The 21535-nt window shown below is 35.3% G+C and overlaps 2 protein-coding genes across 2 annotated transcripts; both read right to left on the bottom strand.

The window, feature by feature from the left end:
* Nucleotides 1–610: 610 nt before the first annotated feature.
* LOC108765257 (forkhead box protein O) lies at nt 611–7714 on the bottom strand. The gene is made up of 2 exons (XM_018513876.1): nt 7469–7714; nt 611–2991 (listed from the first exon to the last, which is right to left on the bottom strand). The coding sequence occupies exons 1-2, from the start codon at nt 7685–7687 to the stop codon at nt 1588–1590; spliced, it is 1623 nt and encodes a 540-aa protein (XP_018369378.1). The 5' UTR covers nt 7688–7714; the 3' UTR covers nt 611–1587.
* Nucleotides 7715–12524: 4810 nt separating this feature from the next.
* On the bottom strand, nt 12525–19944 carry betaggt-II (geranylgeranyl transferase type-2 subunit beta). Its single transcript, XM_018514012.1, has 6 exons — nt 19751–19944; nt 19393–19497; nt 18889–19245; nt 13387–13531; nt 13132–13307; nt 12525–12882 (listed from the first exon to the last, which is right to left on the bottom strand). Exons 1-6 carry the CDS (start codon nt 19751–19753, stop codon nt 12670–12672), a joined length of 999 nt encoding a protein of 332 aa, XP_018369514.1. The 5' UTR covers nt 19754–19944; the 3' UTR covers nt 12525–12669.
* Nucleotides 19945–21535: the final 1591 nt, after the last annotated feature.

Raw genomic sequence — 21535 nt, 5'->3', positions numbered from 1 at the left:
CGAGTACAGAATATAGATGGATGCGACAATGCACGAATGCAACGAGCAGCCTCTTGTTTTACGGAGTGCAAGGCTTACAATTTAGTCGACGGTACATTACGCAAGGAAACGCATTTAGTAGCATTCCACGAAAATCTGAATAATGATGCAGTTCCAACTTTTGCAGATTTAATATCGAAACTATATAATTGAACAGTTTCTATAGAAAAGGAATCAAGTATCTCTGTGTCTATTTCGCGAAAGTAAAATATGTAGATTTTTTTAAGAATTTTATTTAAAGAGAAGAGAATATTTGATAAAGTCTCATGTTATAAAAATAATTTACAATGTAAATCTTAATCTACTTTTCTAAACCAAACGGTTGGTTTTCTCTAAAATTTAATTATAATAAGTTATATTAACCTACAAATATATATTTACATTTTTACAAAAAGACAGATAAATAAATAAAAATACCAATACTGAATGTTTGTTATTTGCTCGTTTCCCTGATTTATTATAAAAAATGAATGATACAAATTTTCCTGATATAAATATTCCCAAAACGCGAGGAAAATAGTTCCGTAAACTTCTAATTAATATTTAAGATCGGTATTTTTGATTCCTTTTGTATAAAATATTCCAATTAAATAGTTACACAGCACAAAACCAACTTTGAAATTCATATTTATACATATATGAATCTTAAAATTAGCTTTGCATTGTTAATTTTGTGTGCTAAACCTAACATCGGTATAGCTGTGCTCGCGCCCGCGTCTGCGCCTAATTGTTTAGAGATCGTCTAATTAGTTAATTACATAGGCGAAAGTCGCCGATTCGGGATATCGCAGTTGACAATAATCGATCACCTATACGCTCTCGTACGGTAGCCGTAAATTACGAATAATTCTAGCTAACTGCTCGCGAATAGTTTACTTCGTAAGTTTAGAGACCAAGCGACTCTCGTCTGCGGCGCACAAGACGAAAACCAATATCAGCAAGCAAAGACCCTCGATTAGAGAACGGCCTTTACAAAACGAGGAACTAACGTCGATTATCTACGATGTCTCCCTATATCTGCATCAGTCTGCATCGCATCGATTCGCGATGAATTGGACTAAAAAAAAAATCGCGTCGTAACCGAGCTCAAAAAGTATCCACGATTATCTCGTTTGAATCTCGTCGCGTTGCCACTGAATAAGATAGTATATAGATTTCAAGATGTCAGTAGTAAATAACAATTCTCGCGGACGCGTTCTCATAAATACGTTACACCTTCGCTTATCTAACAGAATCCGATCGGAATTCTTCGTATTATACATTACTAACGGCGGTAATCGTAACTTTCTACTTGGTACGTGTATATACGCGAACGCTGTATTCTGATTTGGGCATAGTTTCCCGAAGGATACCAGATAAATGAAGGTGAAACGTATATGCAGACGGCACAATATCCAGGGGACGTGGTAGAAGTGTCGAAAGCACACTCGGTATCTTTGAGCCTTTGAACATCTTCCATCCTTTAGACATCTTCAAGACGCATCATGAACTCTCGCGTCGTTCGGCTAATCCCTTCGATAACGAATTGATCGAGATAATGAAGAGAGTTCAAGTGGCGGTGCCATAAGACGGCCTCTGAACACCCGTGGTTGCGATCGACATCGAGTACCCGGCATAGAGCGGTCTTGGCACGAGGAGCGAGGATTTTTTCGCGATCGGCTCAACCTCGGTCAACCTCGAAGCTTCCTCGTCACCAACACCAACACCGACACCGACACCGCCGCCACCACCACTACCACTACCACCACCACTACCAGCACCACCAGCACCACCACCACCACCACTACCACCACCGTCGCCACTACCCTCGTTGTTGTCGTCGGGCGCGATGATGTTCTCGATAGTGAATGGTTTCTTAACCCTCTTCTCCGTATTCGTCGTCAAAACGACCTGGTCCTCACGATTGGAGGGCAACTGAGTTCGCTCGACCTCCACTGCCAGGCTCGAGATTGGCGACAGGTGGCGATAGGATGACTTGGACGTGAGCGAATTCGGGGAGGTGGGCGACGTCGGTGGCGACGAAGCGGTAGTCAGGGCGGTGTTTCGATAGAGATTTATTCTAGACGATGAGGACGAGGACGAGGACGACGAGAGTGGCTCTTCCTCGGCGAGTTTGTCGCGGTTGTAGCCCGAGATCTCATAAGTATTCTCACCCGTGAAAATCGTCTCGCTTTCTCTACCATGAGTAGCGGCGATCCCGTTCTCCAGAGCGCGGTCGCTCGACAAACGGCGCTCGTCCCGCATCTCCCGCGTCGGATGGATAGTCTGTCTACTGGCGGTAGTCTGCTGAATATACGGGAGCTGCGATACCGCGTACGATGGCGAAACTGCTGGAAAGCCAGAGAAATTCCAAGAAGCGGCAGAGTGCAGCAACGCAGCGGCCTCGTATGTCCTCAAAATCTCGTTACTGCCATCGGTAGCACCCCCCGCGAGTCTCTGTCTCACTTCGGGTGATAGTAAATAGTAGCCAGCGGTGACGGCTTCCGGCGCGGTTGGTCCAGCTGGTAAACCAGTGGTACCGTCGAATCGTCCGAAGCCGGCCGCGCCGGTGAAATCACCGTGATTCGAGGCTGTCGCGACCATCATTCGCCTCTCCTGTATCTCCCATCGGAGCAGATCATCCCGTAGACGATGAAGATTCGCCAGGCTGAGACCGTTGCCGGGACATGCGCTCGCGTCGACGATTCCGCCAGTCGACGCGACCGGTTCCGGATGCGGCTGCGGCTGCGGATGCGGTTGTGGCGGCGGTGGCGGCGGCGGCGGAGGTGGTAACGGCGGCGGCATCGCCGAGGCGAGCGCCTGCAGCTCGGACTTGAGCAGCTCCTTGTCCGGTTTGTGCAATTTGAACCGCTTCCGTCGGCGGAGGAGCGAACCGTTCTCGAACATGGACAATGCGGCGGGATGCAAGGCCCAGTAAGCTCCCTTTCCTGGCCGATGTGGACCGCGTGGTACCTGAAATTCAGTCATCCGACTTATCAACTTGCACAACTTGTGTCGAATCACGGTGTAATATACAGTGTAGGTACTCGAGGTACTCGATCTATGGAGAACAAAATTATAATATCGCGCAGTGAAAAGTTAATAATCTTTTTTGAAAGTGTTCCACGATAATGTACTTCCGTCCAAATCGATTAACTGAATTAACTCACATATTTTAACTACTTCAAAAGCAAAGATATATATATTGATCAGTAATTTGAGTACAAGGGGCTGCGCCCAATCAAAAAATAGAAATAGAAAATAGGAACAGGAACAGAGAATAAGAATTTCAACCCATGATCAGAAACCGTACGTATTCCATAGTGCGTTTTTGATTAGTTGAAATTCTTATTCCTTGTTCCTGTTCCTATTCTCTGTTTCTATTCCTTGATTGTGCGCCCTTAATCCTCAGCTTCAGCAATTCTATTTTCTACAAATAACTAGTGTACAAATAATCCTCCTATTTTTATGCAATGTCAAAGATATTTTGAAATAAATAGTTAATAACATATATAGCCGTCGATATCGCGATTTATCAAAGTTGTAATTTTAAACCATGTCGAAGACACTTTTGCAAAAAAGAAAGAAAAAGAGAAATTTATTTCATCGAATGAATTAATATATTGTTAATTTTTCAAACAGAAATGTTATATTAAAAAATTTATATTGAAAACTTTTGCAAGAATGATGATAGACAATATGTATCCATCAGATTACAGATACAGGTCACGTTATATAGATATCGCATCGATTCGATGTCAATTTTAAGTTTCAGTTTAGCTTTGACAAACTTTCCGTTTTATATTTCCAACGAAAAACGAACGAAATTGACGCTGCATTGGATTTATCATTGGTCTATCAAGTTTCACAAATATTTTCTTTATAAATAAATAAAGATTTTATATATAGAACATATTGCATCTATATATACACACACACACACGCACACTCTTCCTCTCGTGCATCGTAACTTAAAATTGTGCCTAATCGTATTGTAGTCACAAGTTGGACAGCTGCAGTTTTTCATGTGCAAAATGAAATATAAGTCTAATATAAACGAAAGCTAAGTATATGATATGTAATATTAAATTAAACATTGAACAAATAAACAAAAAACTGTATTCTTAACGATCATGACAAACGAGTATATCGGACACGATGCGGAAGACGTGGAATATTTCCTTATATCCTTATAGAATTGGCGAAAGTTGTATAGGAACGGAAAGTTCAGTCGCGTCGATTGGAAAACTCGGAATAATCGGTCTGAAACTAGGTCTGCGCTACTTTGGAATCCACGCTTTGATGAATACGCATTTGTGCAGGAGTTGCGCCTTAATTGATATCTCGATGAGCGATCGAGACAGAAGATGCTGGCAACGATGTCCGAGGCAATTACGCGCGCGATTCTCGTAAAGCACAATCGCTCGCACTGCACACCGAAGTGAGTATAGCCCCTGTTTTGCCCCTCTTGGCTTGGTGGATCGCCGATCGCGTGGAAAGCATCATCCACCTCGCCTAGCGTCTCCTCGATCGGCCGATGGCCGATATAAGACGCGGTCTTAGCGGCAATTGATGAGCTGTAGAGAGCCGGGAGAGCCATTACTTGCCAGGAACGAACAGGTTTTACATTTAATAACGCGAAACGATTATCTGCCGATCGGTTGAGTTAATTCGATCGGAAAGGCATAACCTGCTGCCGGACAGATCTCGCGGAGGGAAATATATTACCACCACTATTATTAGTACCACGCCTCGACGAGAGGTAGACGAGATCGCAGTCGAGCTGCATACGTTAATTCACTTAATTCTTTTGCGTCGCGTCGCGTCGCGTTGTGTCGTTTCTTTCCATCGTTATCGGCAATCTGGAATTTTTAATTATATTTGCGGGGGACAGAAAGAATTACGTTCAAATGCTCGAGCAAATTTGAAAAATTCATCTACCGTGCATAACAACGAATTTCTTCTTTCATCATTTATCAACAGTGACATTTTTGCGCTTTCTATGATGTAATACCGAAAAAGCGTTGTCGTATATACATATACTGCAGGATACTTAAATCATTTAAATCGTTAAACCTTTTAAATTATTGAAATTTTCCTATCAACAAGATACGAATACATTCATTATTTCTAGATTATACTTTATAGAGTAAAAAAAATTATTACTCGATACAATGTAATGTCATCGTGATAACGTACGTGTGTAAAATACAATACTTACTAGATCTTTACTGAGATACAGCTTAGTTTAAAAAGGACATTAAAAATGCTGTTTAAAAATCAAGGAATGCAGATAGAGATTTAAAATTTATACAATTTCTTCATTTTAATCAAGCTGAAATTTTATCTGCTGTTAAAACGAAAATTCTTTCTTTCATCTATAAATTATTTGACTAATTATCAACAAATGTTTTTTTCATATCGAAAACTGGACTTAAATGGACATCTTTTTATAACTTTTAACCAGTCCATATTTATGTTTTATTCTAATCCTGGTAAAATCTATATATTCTGAATAAAATTCATTTAACATGACGTAAAAAAATATAATTTTATTATCATTTTATACAAGAGAATAAATCCAAACGATTATTTTTGTAAATGTCATAAAATTTGACTAAAAAATTTGTAAAAAAAAGCAAGTAAATTTTCTGTATGAACTATTGTAATCTGTTTAATATGTTAATAGTATCGATTTTAATTAATTCATGATCAATTGCTTCTTCTAGCGTAAAATTTCTCGACAATTTCTCGCAGAGACATTATTGCTTTCCATCGTTTCCGCTCATAGTTTCACGCTTTCTAGCGACGGTGATTATTATTCGTTGTAAAACAAGGGTTCATATAGAATAAAATTTGCCAATCTGAATGGATCCAAATATTCTACTGAATTTCCCCCACGTCCCTTTTTTTATTCTAAAATTGACGCTTGTGTGTGTGAATTTTTCGAGTATTTGAAAAAGATAATAACTTTTGTACACACAAAACAGAAAGCAGTGATAAATAAATAAATTTCAGAATCGGAACTGTTTGAATCTTATGAGAGAGATATACATGATATATCTAATAATTAAATATATATTTTTTTATATAGTATTTATATTTTTCCACGTGTTTAATATATAATAGTACATTTTTTGTAAATTCTAAAGCTCTTTTTTTATGAAAAAACTATATGATAATTACAAAATTAAAAGTTAAAAATTATGTCTACAATAGTCTAAGGAGTTTAGATTTTAAGTCTAGTTTTCTCAAATTGCATCAAGCATTGAATTCTTAACAATCGATTGTGTATTATACAATCAATTAGAATCAAGATTGATTGTAGTCATTTATGTTACATTAGTTCATTATAACATCGTAATATTATAGTGAAAACATACTTGAATCATCGATATACGCAAGAAATACATATATGAGTCAAAGTTAACTCACGTATTATTGCAGTGTACTATGTTAACAAGAACATACACAAGTAGTACATAAACGTTTGCAATATTATTGATTATTGTGTGATTAGTTATCTTGCATCATTCTTGGTATTTAAACATTTTTCTCTATAATCATAAAATTGTAAGTGTAATACCCGTATCAGATTAGAGATTGAGATTAAATTTAAATCAATCAGAAAAAAGAAAAAACCAATTATATTAACTTTGGTGAACTTTATTTTGATTGGTCAAAATTTCAATCTCTATATAATCTGACATGGGATCTCTACATAATCTGACATCGCAGAGAAAGTTTGAACAAATAATACGAACTTAAATTTGGAACTCTTTAAAGATTTCGGACTGCACATTTTATGTAAACTCGTACGTGAAAATATTCCCTGATGCGTGACACACCGCGTATAAAATATTTTCATACCTATCATCGCGATTGTGGTCAAGTTTGTTTCACCCTGCAACACGGACGGGGTGTAAAGTTGAAAGTGATTCTACTGTGACGACTAAGGAACAAGAAACGAAAGGGGATCGACGTTCTTTCGTAATTTTGAGGAACCGCGAGAGAATGGAACGCGCCATGACGGTGGTCGCACACGTTGGCAGGTGCGAAACAGATGGCTCGATAATACAACAACCAAACACCTTGCGCGTTGCGCGTTGCGTTGTCGCTTCTCGAGACGTTCCCGGACGTTCACGTTGAAAAGGCGCACATCACGTCAATCAAAGATCCATTCCATCACGCTTCATTCGACAACCGCGATTTCGCGATATTACTTTGCAAGTGATTCATTAAAGCTACAGACAATATGAGACGTCTAGAGAGAAGTTATCTTTTACGCAAATTAGTAAATTAAATTTTATTGAAAATAAGTAGGTTTTCGAAAGAAGGATGAATACAATTGTCTACTTGCGATAGCTATTGTTCGGTCGATCAAGACTCGACAAGTTTCATCTCCGAGCGGACATCGATCGAAGTCGCAACATGGGATATATGGACTAACCTTGATGAAGCAATCGTTGAAAGACAAGTTGTGCCTCAAGGAGTTTTGCCATCGTCGCGTGTCCTTCCTGTAGTACGGGAAGCGGTCGGCGATAAACTTGTAAATCTCGGCGAGTGGCAGCATCTTGTCCCTCGACGACCATATCGCCATCGCCGTTAGCGATATGTAGGAGTAGGGTGGCTTCTGATCACCGTAGGTATCGCGCGAAGGTCGCGGCATTATCAACGAAGAGCAGTGAAGTCTGTCTGTTTCACTCTTTCCTCTTGAACAAACTGTGTTCTTAGGTGTGAACACTCGACACTTTGCACGAGGTTCGCCGATACTCGCGCGCCATCAGCATCCTCCGTATCCTCGCGGAGCGGCAGGAGCACGGGGTAGGCTGCTGCTCTTGGTCACGAGCGGAGACGGAAATTTCCATCGGACCCAACCACGGAGATCCGCGGCCGGCCGAGGCGAGCGAGGTTCGACCCTGATGTACCCCACGCTGTGTCACGGTGTATCACAATCTGGAGGATCTCCAACCAACACTGCCGTTATCGGGCGCCGGCGGTGCCAGGCGATGCCAGGCGGTGATCGCCGTGATCGCCGTGATCGCCGTGATCGGTTACTCGAATCCGTATTCGCGCCGGCGACGGGCGAGGATCCCCGAGCACACCCAAACACACCGAGTACCCGCGATCGCGTCTCCGCGGATACTGCGACCGATCCATACCCACACCCCCGCAACGGGCTTCCCCTACCTGCGAACCCATGGCTCCACCATGTCCCGGATTGGAGCCCGCTGTGTCTCACCTTCTCGACCGGTCTCGCTCGCGCTACCAGCAACCAGCAGCAACCACCTCCGTCCAATGGTACGATAGCTCTCCCACCTCGACGGTTCCGGATGGACGACCGACGCGGCCGGCGGCGTGGACGCGAAAAGAGCGTCCTCCATCGGTTCCGAACGGATTCCGAGAGGCGGAGCTCTCGCGCGAATACCATTTAAAGTCACCTCCCTCGAACAAACAGGAACAGCCGAGTCTCGACCAATCCGATCGAGTTACCACTGGCTGCCCTCGCCCACCCGGCCCACCGCTACCCGTGTCTCGTCTCGTCACCCGGACACCACCGCACCACTCACCAGTCGCCTGCCTACCAGCCCCTGCAGGACTCCCGAACGCCACCGGCTACATTAGCCAGCCACGAGAACGAGAGAGAGAGAGAGACCTCTGTCTTTCGCGTCGATCGATTCACGGCGCGCCGCCCGGCGTTTCGTTCCAAGGATTGAAACCAGTGTAATTTTATCGAGTCTAATCCTCTCGAACAGCGAAATGTTTGATAATCTGGCCGACACCGAGTCTCGAGCTTTCTTTGGTAATTCTCGAGTAAATATATCTTTATAATGTATGAGATATCTAAATGCGAAAAAAATAGTGAAATATTCAGTTAAGGAATATTCTCCAAATATAAATAAATCATATTTGTTTTATTTTTTAATGATTCAGTTTTACTGGAAGCAATCAAGATCTTTATGCTTATTTATAACGACTTCTTAAAACGACGACATAATTTTTATATCGTTGCGCAAATAAGTATAAGCTGCGTTCAGTAAAAAAAAGCAGCATTACAACTGTTGTAAAATTCTTTAATCAATTGGTCTTGTTCTTACTCTCTCACTGGACCTAAGAGTATAAACCATCAATAATATCAAAGAATCTTACAACAATTACAATTGCAAACTGTTTTTTTACTGCATTGAATGCAGCCAATATATGTATATGCATATAATATGTCAGAATGAAAATGCGACATTGTCGTTTGAAATTATGTAAACAATTATAACTATAGATCGCAACTCGCAAAGATTCGAGTTGAACAAAGATTAATTACCGATAGTAGAGCTACGTGCAAAGTAAAACTTTGTTGCTCGTGAATAAACGTATTATTATTAATTATTATTGCGTGGTTCCAATATCCGAAATTGTAGATATATCTGTCATTTTGATCTTTGCCTCGCTGAACCACGTGAGCGCGACTGTAAATCTCGAATGTGCTGACCGCGCGCGTTTCTGAGTACCATTAGCAAAATTGTACTGTTCATCGAGAGAGAGAGAGAGCTCGGGATCGATCTTTTCCTAGTTAGCAAGATCTAACCCAATCTTTCTCGATCGGAGACCGTGCCAACTTTACAGGTGAAGAAGACGAGGAGGGAGAAGATAAACCAATCGGATCGAAGCACTTGCCTCGCTCGAAGTTTGCTGGCGAGAGGCGTGTCGCTACGCCTCGTGCCTCGCCGACAAAATGGCAATTCTTGTTGCGCGTAATGTACACTAATACTTTAACTAGATATTCTTCGGAAGAAACGTATCGCGTCTGCATAGCCATGATTCTTCATTACTTCCATTAAACAAATATATACTACAAGCATTTCCAAGTAATGCGTATGATAATAAATAATTAAGACGTGTCATGCCATGACACGCCAAAATAAGTGCTTTAATTCTTTTGAGATAACTGTTTCATAATATTCGTCTTTCAAAGTTAAATAATAAATATATTTAATAATAAGTTGGTAATAAATATACATATACATGCATCATGCATTTTACATCGAACGAAAGATGTATTTTGATCTTTCTTTTATGAATTTATAGCAAACATAAATTAATTAGAGCTTTTTCCGTAAATAAAATTTTGGGAGAATTTTAATTTGATAATTTAATTACCAAAATAATAAATAGTGTCGAAAATCGAAAAATTGAGCTATAATATATAGATAAATGATAATCGCCCTTGTGACACAATTCTACTAACAACGAGGAAAAATTGACTCTTAGTTATTTATATCTCAAACGGTTGAGCTTACAACCTATTCATGAAGGTTTTTTTACATTATATACACTATCTATCATATAATAAATGCTAAATGGTTTATTTCGTATATTCTATAATTATATATAAAAGACAATAGACGATATTTGAAGAATAAGTGATAATAATTTATCATAATTCCAGCAATATTTCTCGTTAGTAGGTATTAGCAGAGATTTATACTCTTATATACAATTATTTTTAAACAGAATTGCGGATGCAATTTTTTCAATTTGGTTTTTTAATATAAAACATGGCAAAACTCTTTTTTATTTTATAAGGAACTGTAGAATTATGTATATGAAAAATGCTAGTGAAACTGTCATTATTGTGCATCATTATTGCTTTCATTATAGGTACCTATATTGTGCATCATTATTGCTTTCATTATAGGTATTGATAAAATGTTGTACTAACATCACGGATAACTAAAAGTGCAGGGATCAGTGAAGTCAGTACGCGACATTCTATAATATTTAAAAAATAATGACAGTTTTATAAGTAGCACTTTTTATAGTTCTCATACAATTTCTTATAAAAATAAAAAACAGTTTTGCATAGTTTATACTATAATTATAATAAACCAAAATAAAAAATATGGCCTGTTAACTTCGCGAATCTATAACATGATATTATTTCCCTCTAAAGTAAATATAAGAAAAAGATAAATAATTCCACTTTTAATTACTGATCCCGTTAGTACTACTCGGATTCTGTCAATATATATAATTTAAAAACAAAATTTCAACAATTTTAATACACTTTAAATGCTGGATGATAAAAGAACCATTCAGCATTTGTATATGGTAATATTCAGTTTTGATACTAATATACAAAATTGTTTAATTTTATAGAAACGGTTGAGTTGTCGACCTATACACATACATATAATATGTTCACTATAAGGCTTTTTTATTCAGTAATATGGTGTGTACTGTCTACCATCATATAAATATTGAATGATTTTTTTTAAATTCTGTATAATTATAGAAATTTAATACTAATACTGATGATCAATTAATCATTTATTTTTAGTATTAAAAGTATTGTTAACAGTATTTTTAATACTAAAAATAAGCGATTAATTATGGTCAGTGCTAAATTATTATTACTATTATTAATAGCAAATTATTAGTATTAAATTATTAATATTAAATTATTTCTATAAGAAATGTATACTATATTTAATTTTTTTTGCACATGATTATAATTTTATACATATTTCTAAGCGTTTCATTATGTTTCTTATACTTCACACAAGTTGAAAACAATTCCCTCGAAATAAAATGTACAGTAACTACTTATGCCAAATATAGTGTAATAAGTTAAAAATTTTTTAAACAGAATTGCGGATGCAATTTTTTCAATTTGGTTTTTTAATATAAAACAGCTCGTAAGCATCATTTGTCCTTATTTAATATTGATAGATAACAAGGATGAACTGATGCTTACGCAGCATATGAAAACGGAATGCACCCATAAAATCACCAATCGAATTGGAAATACATATACATTATATAATTTGAACTGGATAATCGTTTATCAAAAAGATCAACTTAATCTAATTTAATTTTTGTAAATTTATTTTTTAATTTCTTTATTTATTATTCTCTTCTTTTTTAGATATTAAAAATTTACAAATGATATGATAGTTGAAATATTTAAATCCTTTCGAACTTTAATAGTAATAGTACAAACATGTTCATAATTCCATCCATACAATCATCTTGTTGAAAAATTCAGCTTCGTAAAAAAATCTTAGTAAAAAAAGAACTTTATGTTCACAACAGTGGAATTTTATCTTTTTTTTTTTACAAAACTATTTTAATACAAAGTACACAAATATTTTGGTATAAATGAATACCTGTTGGAAATAACCTGATGACACCTGTTGGAGATAAACTTAATTTTTGCAATTACTACTTTAACATATAGTGATAAAAAGATTGTATTTAGGGATTACCGACAGAATGTAATAAAATTTTGTCAGACTGAGAATTATATTTATTTTCGTTTGAGGACGCTCAGATCGCGCTTGTTTCTCACACAATAGTAAATATAAAAAAATAATAGAAATATTTTATATTATTAAATTATATTATGCAAGAGATATTTTAAACTTTTTATAAACCCGAGGACTCTTTTATTCAATTAAGGGCACCCTCCACGAAAGAAATGATGAAAGAATAACGAAATTATGCTTTTGAGGTGTTCTACTTGACAGTGCAATTTGAACATTTGATTCAATAAAAGATAGAATTCAGAGATATATATACTTTGTGGAAAATCTACAACGCGTATATTTAACAAAGAATAAATAATGTACATTATACAGCATATCATATATATTATCATGCATCAAGTCGCGATGGCTTGAGACCTAAGCGATCAATTATATACTCTGGCATACAATAAGTAGGATTTATTGGTTTTAACGAGAAATTCTTGTCTAACAATGACAATGCAGTGAGGCCGAACAAAGTATGAAAAGGGTCAACCATATCACCGGGTCGATCACTGAAACCGCCAGTTTCGATATCTTGACAAATTAAAATGTAATCCATCTGTAATGAAAAACATAAAAAAAGAAATTATAGTAGAGTGATAATATGTAGTAGTAATATTTGTAATTATTTTATTTAAATTGTTAGCAGTTAAGAACTCACACACACACACACACACACACACACACACACACACACACACACACACACACACACACAAGCAATGAAATAAATAGTTATGAGAGACAGAAATGATCAACAAACCAAATTTAAGAGATATATCATAAAATGTTATTAAAAAATAATTACCAAGCCTTTTTTATCTATCCAATGAAGACGACCTAAAATTGTTAACGCTGACAGCACCCACCAAGAGTAGCATACATCTGGTAATTTTTCAGGCCTGCCATTTAAACCGCCGGAAGGTAGTTGTCTCTCGCACAACCACCATCCTAAACGATCAGCATCTATCAAATGCAGATGTCCTAAAAAAATTACTTTTGGTAAGTGAAATAGTATATTCTGTGTGTATACAGTAATTATTCTGTATATTCTTATATATACCTGTGATCGAAAGTAACCCAACGCAACAATAAATTAAACCCGCATGACTTTCAGATCCTGGCTTTGAACCGAATCCTCCATCAAAATTCATACATTTTAATACAAATTGTACCGCTTTCTCAACATCTATTGCATCTAAGCAGTTCTGAAACAAGTTGACATGATACAAGAGGAATTTAAACTTTTTCTACAAGTATCTTCCTATTTATATATTTGTAAGCAAAAATTTTCAAGAATTTACTTTGCCTAAGATGTGTTATGGTTTTATGGATCTTGCAAATATCATCTTTAAATCCACTAAAGCTAAAGAATTTTCATGAAAGCTGAGTTTCCAGTGTTGAAAGATTCTTAATAAATGAATATACAATTCTCATTAAGAACCAAGTATATTTAATTAAAACAGAACTCTTATATTAAATGATAAACGAGATAGCAAGAGATGAACAAAATTCTACAATTTAAAGTAATCTTAAGATTAATCAATTTAACATAAAAGATTACTTATGCTTCGTACAACAACAGTTTGCTTATTATTAAAACTTATCTGACACAAGAGAACTAATAAATATCGCCGTTGCAAGGCCTTGCAATAAAACGCAACCGCTTGGTACCAAGATCCAGAAAGAAAGGGGCGAACAACAGCGATGTTCAAATCTTTTAAACAGATGAACAACTACAGGAATAAGTGCCAACACTATCGATTAGTTTAATGCAATTAATCGATAATATAATTCATATCATATTCTCAACACTCCTCCTTAATTGCATCAAACTAACTCACCATGACTTCTTTACAGTTTGTAAATTTTATTCTGTTTAAAGCTTTTGTTAATATGTCTGCCTTTTGCTCATTTGATGGACAATATTTTAATTTAATAATTTTTCGTTTGACTAGATCGTGTACAAATCTATATTTTACGTCTATGTGTCTCGAGCGTCTATTAACGACTCCTTCTTTCTTGATTAACGCAATTGTACTCTGATTGTCAATGTTTAGTTTTAGACATATCTTGTTTTCCAGAAGTTCTTCCAGTAAAGTCTTCAAATATAGTAATTCCTTGCAACATTCTGCGGCTGCAATGTATTCTGCTTCAGTACTTGAAAGAGCTATGTTTGTTTGTCTTCGTGAGCACCAACTTATAGCTCCTCCTCCATAAAATATGATGAATCCAGTTGTGCTACGTCTGGTTTGCGTATCTCCTGCAAAATCAGCGTCGGAATATCCCTGCAAAATATTCGGATTTTCATTACTATTAAATTGTAAACCTTGATCTATTGTGCCGTTCAAGTACTTCATAATATGTTTTACGTCATTTATGTTTTCTTGTGTTTGTTTTTCAATGAAACGGCTGCAAAAACCAACTGCATAAGATATATCGGGCCTGGTTTTTGTCGAAAGATATAGCAAACTTCCTATTGTTTCTCTGTAGCCGAAGACTTCCTTTATTGGTGTTTTTCTTTCTTCATTTTTAATCAGCGGTATTTTAACTGGTTTTGAGTTTTCCATTCCGTATTGTTTTAGCATCTTCTTTAAATATTCTTCTTGCTTAACTCTAATTTCTTCTTTATTTCTCGATATTTCTAATCCAACATACCTTTTTGGATTATAAATAATTGTCATTTGGAACTCTTTCTTTAGTTGTTTTACTATTTCTTGAATTTCTTTCATATCAGCTCCGAGTAGTATTCCATCGTCTACATATATACCAAGAATTAAATCTCTATCAACATCTCTAAATATGCATTGTTCACTTTCTAGTGCTTTAAATTTTTTTTCTTTTAAGAAATTAGTAAATCGTATATTCCACCTAAGCGGAGCTTGTTTCAAACTATATAGAGCCTTTTTAAGTTTGAAAACTTTTCCTTTAGAGTCAAATCCTTCAGAAGGGTACATAAATACATTCTCTTCTAAACTGCCATAGAGAAAAGCTGTTTTTATATCAAATGTTACGATCTTGTATTTCTTCATTGCTGTCAGTGCGATTAGACTTCTTAAAGCACTTGTGCTTATTACTGGACTAAATGTATCTTCGTAGTTTATACCTTGTTCCTGTTCGCATCCTCTGATTACAAGTCGCGCTTTATAGTGTCCGTCCTGCTTAATTTTAAATACCCATTTTCCAGTTAGAGGTCTATCTTTTTCTTTCAAATTCTTCAATTCAACTTCTTCCCAAGTATTGTTTTGTTTCAGTGAATTTTTCTCATCTTCTATAGCTTCTTTCCATTTTTGTCTCTCCGGTCCAGTTGTTGCTTGTTTATACGTTAACATGACGTAATCTGTAAAACGTTCTGGACGTTTTCTTTCTCTATGTTTTCTTGTTTTAATTTCATTAATTTCTTTATTTGTAGAATCTTCCATATCTTCTAGATCTTCATTATCATTTATTTCTTTCTTTCTTCTTTCTCCATTTGTTGGAGTTCTTAGTTCTTCTACATCTTCCCATTCTTCATCATCAGTTGTTTCTTCTTTGTTAGATTCTTTCTCTGATTGTATAAATTTTACTTTAGTATACTTTGTTACATCTTCATCCTTAATTATATTTTCTTCTATTTTAGGTTCTTCAAATTTTACATCTCGTGCAATTACTATTTTCTTCTCTTCTTTATTCCAGAGCCTATATCCATTTGGTGCGTATCCTACGAATAATAGTTTTTTGCTTCTTTTTTCGAGTTTCTTCAGCGATCCTAAAATTTTTACATGTGCTATGCTTCCGAATATTTGCATCGTTTCATAATTTGGTTTACGTTTTTCCCACATTTCATAAGGTGTACATTCTAAGTTACTCGTAAGCAATCTATTTACTATATTGACTGAACAATATAATGCTTCTCCCCACATTTCTTTATCCATATTAGAGTCAAAAAGAAGTGCTCGTACCTTATCTAATAAGATTCTGTTTAGCCTTTCAGCTTTTCCATTTAGTTGAGGTGTATATGGCGTTGTATTGTCCATTACAATTCCTTTGTTTTTGCACCAATTTTGAATATTTTTATTCATATACTCCCTTCCATTATCGCATCTTAATTTTGAGACTTTGTAATTCCAATATGCTTCCACACGTTTTACATATTCTTTTAAAAAATCTTCTACACCAGACTTTCTCTCTAATAAATATACTTATGTAAAATGTATATAGTCATCTTGAAAAGTGAGAAAATACCTCTTTCCATTCCACGTCACTGGATCTATTGGGCCGCAAATATCCGTATGTATAATTTGAAGTGGCCTTTCAGCTTTTGACCTTGTATCTCCAAACTTGATTCTAGTTTGTTTGGCTTGTTGACAAATTTCACAACTATTCTTAATTTTCTCTAGATCTTCGGAAGATATATTTAGTCCTTTGCAATACTCCATCACTTTTCTTGTTTTAAAAATATTTGCATGTCCAAGTTTTCTATGCCACTGCCTTGCTAGATTTATTCTTTTTTGTGTTAAAAATGACTCTTCTTTATTTTCTGGTGTTAAGATCACTTTGTATAATCCATTACGTAGCTTCTCTCCTTTTAGTTTGCATCCATTTTCCGATTTAATTATCACTTCTTCTTTCGTGAAAATGACTTCACCTCCATTCTTTGTAATAGAATTTACAGACAAAAGATTCGCAGTCAGATCAGGTACATACAGTGCTTTCTCTATGCCACATTTTTCGAATTCTATGCTTCCTTCTCCTTTAGCCTGCATTGTTTCTTCCGTTTTGGCCACATTGATAATTGTGTTTGTTTTTCTCAATTCCTTAAAAAAAACTTTTATTATTTGTCAAATTTAAAGTGCTGCCCGAGTCTACTATCCATGAATTCTCATCAGTCATATCACTAGTCAAAAATGCTATTTTATTAGATTCAAATTCTTCAGTTTTAGTTTGTTTCTTATTTCTGAAAAAACAGTCTTTCTCTACATGATTATTCTTTTTACAAATATTACATTTTTTTTCATCAGAATTCTCTTCTTTACAAAACTTAGCAATGTGTCCAACTTTATTACATTTAAAACAGCGTACTTGTTTCTTATCCTTTTCTAGTACCTTTGATCTGCAGAATTTGGCAATATGTCCTACTTTATTGCATAGATTACATTTTTTTTGCGATACCTTGAACGCTACTCCTACTTCCTCTTCTTTAGGATGCCGTCTTTGTTCTTCTCCTAAAAGTCTTGCTATCAAATTATCCAACGTTTTCTTCTCTGTCTCCGTCGATTCCCAAGCACTGACGAAATGTGTATATTCTTTCGGTAGAGTCGCTAATAGCTTCGAGATCACCATTTTATCATCTATTTTGGTTTGAATTGCGTTTAATTTGAAAGATGAATTTTTTACTTTACTTATATATGTAGACATGTCCATACCTTTAGTAAAAAATACATTATAAAATTCCTGTAAAAGTTTACACCTCTGTTGCTCATTATCTCTTTCGTATGTATTACTTATTTTTATCCACATTTCATAGGACGTGTTACATTCCATTATATTCAGAAACGGTTTCTTATCTAGTGTAGATATTATAATTTTTTGCGCAATAGCATCTTTTTTCTTCCACGCATCATTCCCTTCTACTATATTCTCAGTTGTCGCTATTTCTAATACTTCATTTGCTCTAAATAGTACTTTTACTTGAAATTTCCAGATTTCAAAATTTTCAACACCTACTAATTTTTCAATATTATAATAGTCCTCTGCTATTTTTGACATTTTAAACTATTAGCTTGTTAGATTTTAATTTGCCCTTTCTAATTTTACTGTCTTTATTTTTAATTTCTATTTTACTTTCAAGCCCTCTTTTAAATTACTATTATTTTCCAAATACTTTTTAGAGAAAAAAAAAATTTTAATTATCCCTTTAAAATTTTACTACAATATTTAATAATTTTACTATAATATTTTAGTTATTTAAAAAAAAATTTTGTTCCTCTCTTTGCTTCTCCCTGAATTATCAATACAATCTAATAAGCCACGTTCTGGGCCCATAACCTGTTGAAAGATTCTTAATAAATGAATATACAATTCTCATTAAGAACCAAGTATATTTAATTAAAACAGAACTCTTATATTAAATGATAAACGAGATAGCAAGAGATGAACAAAATTCTACAATTTAAAGTAATCTTAAGATTAATCAATTTAACATAAAAGATTACTTATGCTTCGTACAACAACAGTTTGCTTATTATTAAAACTTATCTGACACAAGAGAACTAATAAATATCGCCGTTGCAAGGCCTTGCAATAAAACGCAACCGCTTGGTACCAAGATCCAGAAAGAAAGGGGCGAACAACAGCGATGTTCAAATCTTTGAAACAGATGAACAACTACAGGAATAAGTGCCAACACTATCGATTAGTTTAATGCAATTAATCGATAACATAATTCATATCATATTCTCAACATCCAGGATATCCATTCCATTTCACACAAGAATACATTTTGATTTAAAAAATTAAATGTTACTATTTTAAAACACTTAAATTTTGTGGATACTTAAATGTAATTATACTCAATGATATTTACCAAGAGTGACAGAGTAGCAACGGCACAGAAAGAAAATCTAACATCTACTTCACCCCATTGATCACCCACAAAACTTCCATCTGGTTGTTGTCTTTCTTTGACATAACTGACGACTTTATCGACATTTATTACATCCAAAGCATCATATATACATAATATCTGAACTGCACTAAGGGTGTAAAGTAAATGTGGATCATGTTGTATACTGGCACTGATGCCACCACTGTCACTTTGACATTGTCTAATAAATTCTAGCACTTCTTCCTTATTAGTTTGTTCTAACTTTCCCATTAAATCTAGAGCGGTAAGACCCCAGTACATGCCAGACATCCTCATGTGTTCAGTCTGAGAATAATTCTAAAAAATATAAGCATGTCAATATATAGAGAAATGAAATATTAAAAAAAAAACATATATGTTATAATAAATAAATATATATGTTAAAATATATTTTGTCATAATCAATTACTATATAAACAACTGAAAAGGAAGAAATATTCTTACATATTCATCTTTGTTGGTCCCATATGAAATGAGATAGTTTGCATGTTTCTCTATTAATAATTTTGGAATGTTATTCGGTAGTTCAATGTCATGTCTCAATGTTGTCTGTAAAAAAAATGAAAAAAATAAAATATAAATAATTACTATTATCCGACTTATCTAACATGTTGTTGTTTTAATACTTGGCATTGCCTTTACACAGATATAAATAATCGCAATGCATAAACATTAATATCAAGAAGATATTAAGTTACATAAAATTTTGATAAGAAAATTAATGAGTACTACATTTCCTAAAAATAACAATTATTTCGTACGTGTTAACTTTTCTTTTGATTCTGGACAGGTTAAAACTTACCATTATGCAATCGTTGTAATCGTATAATACGATTGTTAAATTACGTTAATAAAGTTGATTTTGTTAAGATTTCGTCTTCGAATCTACAACTGCATCCTAAATTTAATTTGACAAGTTTAAAGTCTGACAATCGAAAAAGTGCATACTGCATTAACCAAAAAAGATCCACTACAGTTTTACTAAAGGCACTTGCTTTTGCGCATACTCCTTCGGGATTTAAAGTCACTAGACTTTATTATTGGACGTGTGGTAGCGATTACATGTGATTACATGAATACATGCAGCATGCAGCGCGGTAGAGACCCTATAGTGTAATAGGAATCAACCAATAAAAATTCTTCTTTTCCATGGAATGGGAGGAAAGGAAAGATTCTGATTAGTTGATTCGCTAATGCCCTATACGTTATGCGTTATGCAAAAGTGCGTGCTGTGGCCTTAAGCGGGGAGCACAGACTCTTGCATAACGCATAACACATGAGGCATAAGAAATTGAACCAACCAGAGTTCTCTATTACATGGAAGGGAAAGAAACGGAGAACTTCGATTGGTACATATTCTTATGCATTACGTGTTATGCGTTATGCAAGAGCCTGTGCTCCCCGCTTGTTTTTTTCAAAAGCATATTCTTCGGAATACTATTAATTAAACATATAGCTTTCCTACGTAGAAAAATTCCTCTATTAATATTATTATTTAACATTATCTTTTCAAATTCATCAAAAGGCATATAAAAGACGTTTATCGATATGTATATAAATCCGCCAAAAACGAAGTAATAATTGATTTAATAATGTGGCCGACAGCTGCTTTTTCCATTTCAATAATTTGTTAATCAAACAAGGAAAAGAATTAATGCATCCAGAAACTTTAAAGCTGCACACGATGTATTATATATTTTTTGTTATTGCGCAAGGATGAATCGGCGCGAAAGGTGACAGCGGAAGAAAAGGTAACAGCAGAAGGTGAAGATGCTTTTGTTTATTATTAACCTTATGTAATATCGTTTCAAATTTTCAATTACATTATTATATATAATAATAATTATAATAATCATCATAATAATGTTATGACAATGTATACACGTTAGATACAAGTTCATTTTCCTTCATCCGGTATAGAGTTTTGTTAATTATTTTTTCTCATCTTAATAAATCGGTTTTTTGTTTCATAATTCACATTTTCCACTTTCTCTCTCACTCTCACTCTCTCTCTCTCTCTCTCTCTCTCTCATACATACACGCATACATTCGCATGAACATGCGTTCTTCTTTCTTTCTTTTCTTCTCGCACTTCCCATTCATCCCTTATATTTTTTGTCCCGATAGGAGTATGCCGAACGAGACATCAAGATATTATCAGATATTATCACTCTTTCATGCTCGATTCTCAAAGGAGGATGCTTACGCGGTGCCTCTCAGACGCATCTTTTTCTTTCTCTCTCTCTCTCTCTCTCTTTCTCTGTCAGTCATATTATAGTTATATTTGTTTCTGAACACAATGCTTTTACTCATGACGTTAGGAAACTTAGGTTACTTTACTTCCGCCGCAGGAACATGTTCCAAAGATCTCGTAATTGTTTTCCGCGGGCGCGTCTCACGGGACTTTTTCAAAGGCCGCACGTGCGCCCCGCGTTAGATTTGCAAGCTAAAACGTAAAATCATAGAAAGAAGTTCGAACGAAGAACACGGAAGAAAGATTTCTCACGGCTACGGGATGTACCGATCGACAATCTAATGAGTTACATGCGATCGAAAATTAAAAGGTATGTTAATCCTCCATTGCCCA

Source organism: Trachymyrmex cornetzi, unplaced genomic scaffold (assembly GCF_001594075.2).
Source record: "Trachymyrmex cornetzi isolate Tcor2-1 unplaced genomic scaffold, Tcor1.1 scaffold482, whole genome shotgun sequence".
Classification (NCBI taxonomy): Eukaryota; Metazoa; Arthropoda; class Insecta; order Hymenoptera; family Formicidae; genus Trachymyrmex; species Trachymyrmex cornetzi.
The sequence above is the reverse complement of the archived record's forward strand: the minus strand, read 5'-3'. Positions and strand labels throughout refer to the sequence as shown.